The sequence below is a fragment of the Centruroides sculpturatus genome, unplaced genomic scaffold (genome assembly GCF_000671375.1).
Source record: "Centruroides sculpturatus isolate CEXI.00-Female unplaced genomic scaffold, Cexi_2.0 scaffold1431, whole genome shotgun sequence".
Lineage (NCBI taxonomy): Eukaryota > Metazoa > Arthropoda > Arachnida > Scorpiones > Buthidae > Centruroides > Centruroides sculpturatus.
Window position 1 is genome coordinate 3,829 of NW_019385780.1, and position 10,826 is coordinate 14,654.

Consider the following 10,826-nt stretch of genomic DNA (forward strand, 5'->3'; position numbering starts at 1 on the left):
TTACGTAAATCGTACTTTGTACAGATCGGGGGTTAATTTATCTAATTCCAAGAAATAATTTCCTCTAAGCGACGTAATAGCGAAAGAAAGCGAACTTAATATCGAAAGTAACCGTTAGTAAAACGAAATTATAGTATATATTTGATATATACTATATATCAAATATATTTGATATGTTTGTAGTATATTTGATAAAATTACAAAATACCCGCGTTTAGGAATAATGTAAACATTCCGTGAGCTAAAAGGAAATAATATATATTGTAGTATAATAATAAGGTAATTGAAAATTTAGTAATTATCGTCGGTCGATCGCCTATCTTCGGACAATAAGTAAGTATTAAATATTGCGATTAAACAGTAAGAAGTCGAAGTTACGCGTAATACGAAAAGCCGCGACGGTGGGGAGAACGTCATTCTCCCAGAACACCTAATGCCGGCGTACGTCATAATTAACTGGAAGTGCTGGCTAAACGCGGTAGAAATTTTAAAAAACTACGATTGGTCGTCACCGCGAAAATAATTTCCCGCCGATCTACACAGTTCCTGTTAACAAACTCGCGCTACAAATTTACCTTTCTGTAAATTTCGCCTTCAGATCGTTTTTGCAGTACACGAAGAGCGTGGAATAAGTAAGCCATGGCTGCTCTTACCGAAATTTTTACCAGTAATTACGGATGGAAGATATTTGCTATTATTTCTATAATATACGCGGTGTATAAGTTTCTGGAAAGAAGGAAACAGATTTTTATCGCTTTTAAAAACACGGAATTTTACTGCCATTTTTTGACGTGGAAACTGGCGTTGAAAGTCGTCTTATCCAGGTTTGGTAAGTTCCGCTCTTTCAATTACTCCGGAATTATCGACGGCGCGTAATGATTTTTCTCGCTCGTATTAAACGATTTACGTAAAATATGAACGTTAGATTTATTTTTGGTGAAAAAAAACGAGTGCGACGGTCTGTCTATCCCGCGTCGCCCCCGAGTCGAAAAATAAGCCGTTACGTAAACCAAATAATGCTCTCGTAGATTTACGTAGCCGGGAAAGGCGTTCGAATGGCGGATTTATATTAATAATTATTCAAACGAATTGTGTTTACCTTTCCCCTCCTTATGTGTGTGGCAATTTGTACAGATCGGATGTTTGTTTTTGTCTGGGAAATTTTTAAAACGATGGTTGCCAGAACACTGGCTACATGTTTCTTTCTCTTCCTGGCATGTTTTACTAGTATGTCCAAACTTACATTTGTAACATTGCAAGGTGGAAAAATGCTCTTCAATCCCACAGTGGACCCATTCAACGTTGATCTTTCTTAATTTTGTGAGAATCTTTAACATGCCGGGCGACACATCTGCAATTCATATTATCGAATTGCTGCTTCTTCCTCGAATCACAAATCTCAGTTGAAATTCGTTATCAAATTTTATCCTTGTGAAGTGGGTCTGTATAGCCTCATTCTGATCATATATACAATCACCAAGTTCCTCCTTCGATAAGTCTTTGGGCACTTGTTTTAGTAACACTTTCGGTCTTCGTTTAGTTGGCACAACTGTGTTAAGATTGGGTGCACTTTCCTGTATTGCGGTCCTGATTATATTTAATTCGTTTAGGGTAGTCACGTCTATTGCAATACCTCCTTTATCGATTTTCCTCATCCCTCTAATCCCAACCTTTAGTTGAGTTGGATCAATCTTCTTTAATTAATGCGCCCTTTGGTGCCTTCAGATCCGACGATATTGTCTTTAGAGTAGACCAATAGGGTATGATAGGAAGCCTTTTTAGTATTTTTATTGATGCCATTGCATTTCAGAACTTCGCTGTATAATAGCTTACCATCAGTCGATTCAGAAGTATTATAGAGAGGAATTTTTGCATTAGCTTTAAGATCACTTGTTTCCTGGTCTAATTGGTTATTAGCCTCGACAACTAGTTGAAGATCTTCATGTGTTGTCCACCTAGAAGTAGTTTTAATTGTATCTTTGATGTTATTAATTTCCTGTCCGATTTTGTATGTGGCCTCCGCAACGTGTTTTATATCTTCTTGTGTTGTTAAATTTGATATTTGTGCCTCTATATAAGACTTGGAAGAAAGGAGAGCCAGTCCTTCATTAATTGTGTCTGTGATAAACTGTTCTCTTAAGGCTGATTCAGCCATACTAACAATTTTAGCAATTTGCCCTGTAATATATTTTACTAGCAGACCCCGCCATGCGTTGTTGTGGCTCAAAATGTATCTATTATAAATGTATAACACTTCCCCCGTGTGGGGGGGGAATTTTTCGAAAAATTTCTTCTTAGTGTACATTCTCTTGGCGTACCCCATTAAAACGCAATAAAAAACGCAAAAACCCACATGTAAAATAGTATAGTAGAAGCCAAGTTCTTCAAGGTAAGCCTTAATCCTGTTCTTCTCCCCCCGGGGAAAATATTGAAAAATCCCTTTTTAGTGTATATTCTGTTGACATACCCTATTAAAACGCAATCAAAAACGCAAAAAACCGCATCTAAAATAGTATAAATAGAAGCAGAGTTCTTTACTGTAAGCCTTAATCCTAACCATCTCCCTTCAGTGGGGGAATTTCGACACGTATATTATATAAAAACACGTGCGTATTCGAATTGTGTGTAAATTTCAAAGGAATTGGTAGGAACAAACGAACATTACATTTTTATTTATATAGATAGATAGAAGATGATCCGCTTCAGTTCATCCTCACAGAAAAGCAAACTTAGGGCGTCATACTCGTAGCGCCATCTGTTGGACCCAAAAGCCTTAACCTAGATTATATCTTTTAATTTATATAAATGTTTAACAAAAAATCTGCAGGTTTGATTAGTGGTAAACATTCCGGGGGTCATAAAGATGCTACAGTTAAAATTTGGTAACGATTGGTTCAGTAGTTTTCGCGATTAGTGGTCACAAACGAAAAATACGTTGTCTCTTTATATTAATATAGTAGTATAGATATGGTCTTTGCCATTGAGGCGCCTGTGTGGGTTGTTATTAAAATATTCCCTTATTTCATCTATGATAAGAAAGGAATCATCCAAAAATCTTGTAATTCTATCCTGAGCCATACTATAGTGTATTATTATAATAAGATATAAATAATAAAATTTAAAATTTAAAGTAACAGCGTAAGATTAATAGCTATAAAACTTATAATATCGTAGTGGTAGAGTTCGGAGAAATATCTTTAATTCTCTTTCAATATAATAGTTCGATTGTCTCGAAAATAATTTTTGTGTCTTCCTCTTTGTACTACGATTCTACGATTCGAAAAAACTCTTTCTGTTGATATTTCGAAACTCTTCTGAAAAGTCAATTACCGTAACCGTGGAGACGCCATAGAACAGTAATGTGGGCAGTTGGAAATTTTTATTCGAATTCCCATAATCCAAAATCTGTAGAACATAATGTCACAAAAATTTCTGTTGATAATATTTACACCCAGTAGACGATAGTGTTAAAACTTTTTCGGGAATTTCCCACCGGAAGCCCGCTACGGCCCGCCGAAAAATAACCGGAAGTCATTGATAATTTAAAAACTAACGGTCGTAGGACCCCAAAATTGTTGGTCAGTACTCACTGTCACACCGTCGATGACATTCCGTTGTCCTTTCCTTAAAATCGATCCGAAGATTTCTGTCGTCAAATCAAGGATTACTCCGATAATATAATTTGCGACGCACCCCTATGAAACTGCTATCCTTCGATTCAGGATCACTTCCGGATTCAATATCCACTCATCACTTCACTAAGAAATAAATTACTCCGCACAAAATTGACAAAAACTCGGGAACAATTTTTGTAGCGGCTACTCTAGTAGCATTTTGGAACTCTCGAACTCAGCGACGACAGCGACAGCAGAACGAAGTTTCAAAACTAAAATTAATCAAAACGTATTTAAGAAGTAGCGTGTCACAGTCACAACACGGTCTCAGCTCTGGCTACTGACTATATCGATTGAAAAACAATAGTTTGTCAACTTGATCCCGAGAAAGTGATTGACCGATTTGAAACGAAAAAGACAGAAAACAGCAATCTTGAAGATGTTTTATGTATTTGTTATGAAAGTAAACTTGCATACGTTTTGTCAATACAGTTTATATAATATGTAGTAGTAAATATTATTAGGTACTCCGTACTTAAAGAGATATTTTGTTTTATTATATTTATATTTATTAAAATGGATATCTTCTTGTTGAAATGCCTCGAATCTCAAATAAATTGTTATTAAGTAAGGTTTTAAATCGAAATAATTAAATACAGTAGAGCGTCGATTTTCCGAAAGTCGATCATCCGAAAGAATTCCAGTCCGCAAATTTAAATTTTCGCCAGTGCTGTGGCGCTTCAATCTTTGGCTATATCTTGGGCTACACAAATATTTTACGTTTTTCATACTAAATTAACTTCTGAAGTATAATTTTTTATTGTTTTTATATTTTTCAATATATTTATTTTGTTTGTACAAAATAAAAAAATAATTTTTAACGATACAATAGTCTTTGTTAGGCAGTATACAATAGTTTTGTCATCGACGAAAATTCAACGCGAAGCGACACGCAACGGAGAAAAATTTCGACATCGGATACGTTAAACTATTTTTTCATACGTAAATCAGTTATCCGGACAACCCCAGTCCCCAATTGATTCGGAAAATTGACGCTCTACTGTATATGTTTCTGAATTAAATGTTCAAAATAAATTTCGCCAGACCCCTTTCGAAGAACAAGGGAAAACCGAACACCGATTCTACTTGCTCCGGGGCACTAAATATATAGCTACGCCACTGTATACATGCTATGGAATCTCTATTCTAATCTCTGTTCTTTCATTGACAAGTGTTTTCGATATAAAATAAACTTATTTTTACAATATTAAATTATATTTGCGATTATATCGTATTAATTGACGTTTACGTAAACATCGTATAGCACCAACAGTCATTTAGCATTATTGTTTCTTTAACAATGACATTTAAAGACAAATACTGTCGATATAAAAAGAAAGTATCGGTTGCTATTTTATTACACAGTACAATATTTCACAATAAATCTCCTATTAAAAATTCGTTTAATTTATATTTTTCAATAAAAATTATAAATACATTGATTGAAAATTTAAAAATAAATACAGTATTGAACATAGAATATCAAAACTTAAAACCATCACCGTTTTTTGTCTAAAAAGCGAAATAAAGTTACTTACTGTATAAAAAGTTTTGAACTTTCCGTTCAGAAATAATGAAAACTTTTCCTCGCAGGTTATGCTGTGAAATTTCGAATTGACGGAAACTTGTAAACGAGGAAACAGCGCTTAAAACCAATAAACAAACAACTTTTAATATGAAAAGGAAACATAAATGATAATTTATCTGACCACCTGTTATCTTTATTTACACGTTGAAGAATTTATTGTTTCGCCTATAGTGTAGTTTCCGGGACATTAGTAGCGATAAAATGCCGTATTTCGTTACAAAAAGAAATTCAATGGTAATTAGTAATTTAAAATTTATTGACTTAAGTGCTTTTAAAATTTGGAGGACCAAAAAACGCGATATATTCGAATCCGCGATAAAACTTGGGGGAGTTCGGAGAAATATCTTTAATTCTCTTTCAATATAATAGTTCGATTGTCTCGAAAATAATTTTTGTGTCTTCCTCTTTGTACTACGATTCTACGATTCGAAAAAACTCTTTCTGTTGATATTTCGAAACTCTTCTGAAAAGTCAATTACCGTAACCGTGGAGACGCCATAGAACAGTAATGTGGGCAGTTGGAAATTTTTATTCGAATTCCCATAATCCAAAATCTGTAGAACATAATGTCACAAAAATTTCTGTTGATAATATTTACACCCAGTAGACGATAGTGTTAAAACTTTTTCGGGAATTTCCCACCGGAAGCCCGCTACGGCCCGCCGAAAAATAACCGGAAGTCATTGATAATTTAAAAACTAACGGTCGTAGGACCCCAAAATTGTTGGTCAGTACTCACTGTCACACCGTCGATGACATTCCGTTGTCCTTTCCTTAAAATCGATCCGAAGATTTCTGTCGTCAAATCAAGGATTACTCCGATAATATAATTTGCGACGCACCCCTATGAAACTGCTATCCTTCGATTCAGGATCACTTCCGGATTCAATATCCACTCATCACTTCACTAAGAAATAAATTACTCCGCACAAAATTGACAAAAACTCGGGAACAATTTTTGTAGCGGCTACTCTAGTAGCATTTTGGAACTCTCGAACTCAGCGACGACAGCGACAGCAGAACGAAGTTTCAAAACTAAAATTAATCAAAACGTATTTAAGAAGTAGCGTGTCACAGTCACAACACGGTCTCAGCTCTGGCTACTGACTATATCGATTGAAAAACAATAGTTTGTCAACTTGATCCCGAGAAAGTGATTGACCGATTTGAAACGAAAAAGACAGAAAACAGCAATCTTGAAGATGTTTTATGTATTTGTTATGAAAGTAAACTTGCATACGTTTTGTCAATACAGTTTATATAATATGTAGTAGTAAATATTATTAGGTACTCCGTACTTAAAGAGATATTTTGTTTTATTATATTTATATTTATTAAAATGGATATCTTCTTGTTGAAATGCCTCGAATCTCAAATAAATTGTTATTAAGTAAGGTTTTAAATCGAAATAATTAAATACAGTAGAGCGTCGATTTTCCGAAAGTCGATCATCCGAAAGAATTCCAGTCCGCAAATTTAAATTTTCGCCAGTGCTGTGGCGCTTCAATCTTTGGCTATATCTTGGGCTACACAAATATTTTACGTTTTTCATACTAAATTAACTTCTGAAGTATAATTTTTTATTGTTTTTATATTTTTCAATATATTTATTTTGTTTGTACAAAATAAAAAAATAATTTTTAACGATACAATAGTCTTTGTTAGGCAGTATACAATAGTTTTGTCATCGACGAAAATTCAACGCGAAGCGACACGCAACGGAGAAAAATTTCGACATCGGATACGTTAAACTATTTTTTCATACGTAAATCAGTTATCCGGACAACCCCAGTCCCCAATTGATTCGGAAAATTGACGCTCTACTGTATATGTTTCTGAATTAAATGTTCAAAATAAATTTCGCCAGACCCCTTTCGAAGAACAAGGGAAAACCGAACACCGATTCTACTTGCTCCGGGGCACTAAATATATAGCTACGCCACTGTATACATGCTATGGAATCTCTATTCTAATCTCTGTTCTTTCATTGACAAGTGTTTTCGATATAAAATAAACTTATTTTTACAATATTAAATTATATTTGCGATTATATCGTATTAATTGACGTTTACGTAAACATCGTATAGCACCAACAGTCATTTAGCATTATTGTTTCTTTAACAATGACATTTAAAGACAAATACTGTCGATATAAAAAGAAAGTATCGGTTGCTATTTTATTACACAGTACAATATTTCACAATAAATCTCCTATTAAAAATTCGTTTAATTTATATTTTTCAATAAAAATTATAAATACATTGATTGAAAATTTAAAAATAAATACAGTATTGAACATAGAATATCAAAACTTAAAACCATCACCGTTTTTTGTCTAAAAAGCGAAATAAAGTTACTTACTGTATAAAAAGTTTTGAACTTTCCGTTCAGAAATAATGAAAACTTTTCCTCGCAGGTTATGCTGTGAAATTTCGAATTGACGGAAACTTGTAAACGAGGAAACAGCGCTTAAAACCAATAAACAAACAACTTTTAATATGAAAAGGAAACATAAATGATAATTTATCTGACCACCTGTTATCTTTATTTACACGTTGAAGAATTTATTGTTTCGCCTGTAGTGTACAGTAGAACCCCTCTAATCCGTCACCTTTGGGACTGGGGGTATGGTCGGAACGCAGAAAAGGTCGGATTATCAGAAAAATGTAAAATAAACAATCTTCCCTTTGTCCATTCTTTGTAGTACTGCTAATTTTTCATTTAGTGAAAGAGTAACGTGTTTACGTTTCACTCCTGACATGTTGAAAACACACACAAAACTGTACACATACACACAATATAAAACATATACTGTAAAGAATACAGAATAACACCACGGACAGTGAGTCACTGACGAGTTGGGACAAGTTTCTCGACTCCGACCACGGTCGGATTAACCGGAGTGACGGACTAGCCGAGGGCGGACTAGAGGGGTTCTACTGTAGTTTCCGGGACATTAGTAGCGATAAAATGCCGTATTTCGTTACAAAAAGAAATTCAATGGCAACTGATGTATTAAAATTTATTGGCTCGAGTGCTTTTAAAATTTGGAGGACCTAAAAACGCGATATATTCGAATCCGCGATAAAACTAGGGGTATATACTGTATTTTAAAACTGTCTGTTATCTACCTATTACTTTCCCGGCTGTTATAAAAGAGGAAAAGTATGGCCATCGGTCAAAAATGGCCCCCAAGATTTTTACATTTTTGGACTTAGAAAACCTTGAAATGCAAAACCAGGGCCCATCAGTGGCCAAACGCTTCCGTTCTCCGAAGACTGGGAGTTTGGTCGTGGGTTGGCGCCTGGCCGGACGGGCTGGCCACGTGGAGTTTTCCGGGTTTTCTCCACGTCTGTGACGCTTGAATACGGACCAGTCATTTCAAGGTGTTCTAAGTCCAAAAATGTAAAAATCTTGGGGGTAATTTTTGACCGATGGCCATACTTTTCCTCTTTTATAACAGCCGGGAAAGTAATAGGTAGATAACAGACAGTTTTAAAATACAGTATATACCCCTAGTTTTATCGCGGATTCGAATATATCGCGTTTTTAGGTCCTCCAAATTTTAAAAGCACTCGAGCCAATAAATTTTAATACATCAGTTGCCATTGAATTTCTTTTTGTAACGAAATACGGCATTTTATCGCTACTAATGTCCCGGAAACTACAGTAGAACCCCTCTAGTCCGCCCTCGGCTAGTCCGTCACTCCGGTTAATCCGACCGTGGTCGGAGTCGAGAAACTTGTCCCAACTCGTCAGTGACTCACTGTCCGTGGTGTTATTCTGTATTCTTTACAGTATATGTTTTATATTGTGTGTATGTGTACAGTTTTGTGTGTGTTTTCAACATGTCAGGAGTGAAACGTAAACACGTTATTCTTTCATTAAATGAAAAATTAGCAGTACTACAAAGAATGGACAAAGGGAAGATTGTTTATTTTACATTTTTCTGATAATCCGACCTTTTCTGCGTTCCGACCATACCCCCAGTCCCAAAGGTGACGGATTAGAGGGGTTCTACTGTACACTACAGGCGAAACAATAAATTCTTCAATGTGTAAATAAAGAAAACAGGTGGTCAGATAAATTATCATTTATGTTTCCTTTTGATATTAAAAGTTGTTTGTTTATTGGTTTTAGGCGCTGTTTCCTCGTTTACAGTGTTTAGGGTACCAAGACCGCTCGGCCACTGGTGAGCCCCTTACCGCGTAGAAAGAAGCTCGTGTTTGGCTAAAATCTGGTGGATATCGGTTACTTGCCAGCAGCATCCGATGACGCAGTTGGCTTAATTCCAGCACATACTGTATTTCTAGGGTTTGGTTTTATTCGATTACGGCAATGCGACACTTGGGCGATATGCCGAGGGGGAATGACTTCCGGGAGGTCTTTTATGGAAAACGGGTCCTTATTTTGGCGTTACACACTTGAAAAAAAACGCGGATTACTCTACGTAGCCAGCCCGTTGGCCAGGCCCAAACTCGCGACTAACTACCCCTGTTCTTTGGTTTTATCCACTCCGCGACTGTGGGAACATTTCAATTTTGATCCCGTTATGTAACAATACGGACCGTAATTATTTTTAATCACGAGAGCTACAGTATTTGCGTTTGCACTTGGATCGCGGCGGAGAACCGGCTGCAATGTCTTTGTCGTGGATACAAGGACATTTCCTGATGTTTTTAAGAAATCTTTCAGAGTATATTGTAGGCTGTTTTCCAGTAGTTATCCTAAGGTTAAAACTAATGAACAAACTTCGTAAGCATGAAAACGGTCAGAGCGAGAGATAGAATACAGCGAACGGCATAACAGCTGCTTTCTCGCAATTTCGGCACCGGGCCACGATGACGGGAAGTCCACTAACCGATCGGTTGATGGCACCGTCTGGCGGTCGTATTGGTGTCGGAAGTCGAACACTGCTGGATGGGCTTTACGTTCGTTCCACGCCCTGCTCCGGCGTAAAATATCGTGGTCACGCGATTAAAGACAATTACTGCCAGGGTTTTTACGCTACTGAAGTCTCGGCCTAAGAGGAAAGTAACTGATTTATTATTCGTCAGTAAGCTATCGATGCTTTCGCAAATATCACTGGACAGCATAAAACGGACTAAAAAGTCAAAATAATCATGTCTAGAGAGTAAAACTAAAATGGGCATAGCCACCTGTTATCAGATTTTACTTGCGAATTTCAATTGTTGGCTAATCTAAATATATATAACTCAAAGGTGACTGACATAGTGATCTATCAACGCACAGCCCAAACCACTGGACGGATCGGGCTGAAATTTGGCATGCAGGTAGATGTAATGACGTAAGCATCCACTAAGAAAGGATTTTGATCAATTCTACCCCCAAGGGGATAAAATAGGGGATGAAAGTTTGTATGAAACTTTGTCAATTTTAAACCGATCGGGCTGAGACTTTGCATGCATAAAGCTACTATGACGTAGGCATCCCCTAAGAAAGGATTTTGATAAATTCCACCCCTAAGGGGATAAAATAGGGGATGAAAGTTTGTATAAATCTTCTTAGATTTTCGACTGATTGAACTGAAATTAAAGATTGGA

The 10,826-nt window shown here is 36.1% G+C and overlaps 1 protein-coding gene across 1 annotated transcript in view; it reads left to right on the forward strand.

Moving 5' to 3' along the window:
• Positions 1–510: 510 nt before the first annotated feature.
• LOC111642076 (cytochrome P450 4C1-like) overlaps positions 511–10,826 on the forward strand; it is a 44,089-nt gene continuing 33,773 nt past the window's right edge. The window contains exon 1 of the mRNA XM_023388350.1: positions 511–829. Coding sequence (XP_023244118.1) covers positions 640–829 — 190 coding nt within the window. The 5' untranslated portion in view covers positions 511–639. The remainder of the gene's footprint in view (positions 830–10,826) is intronic.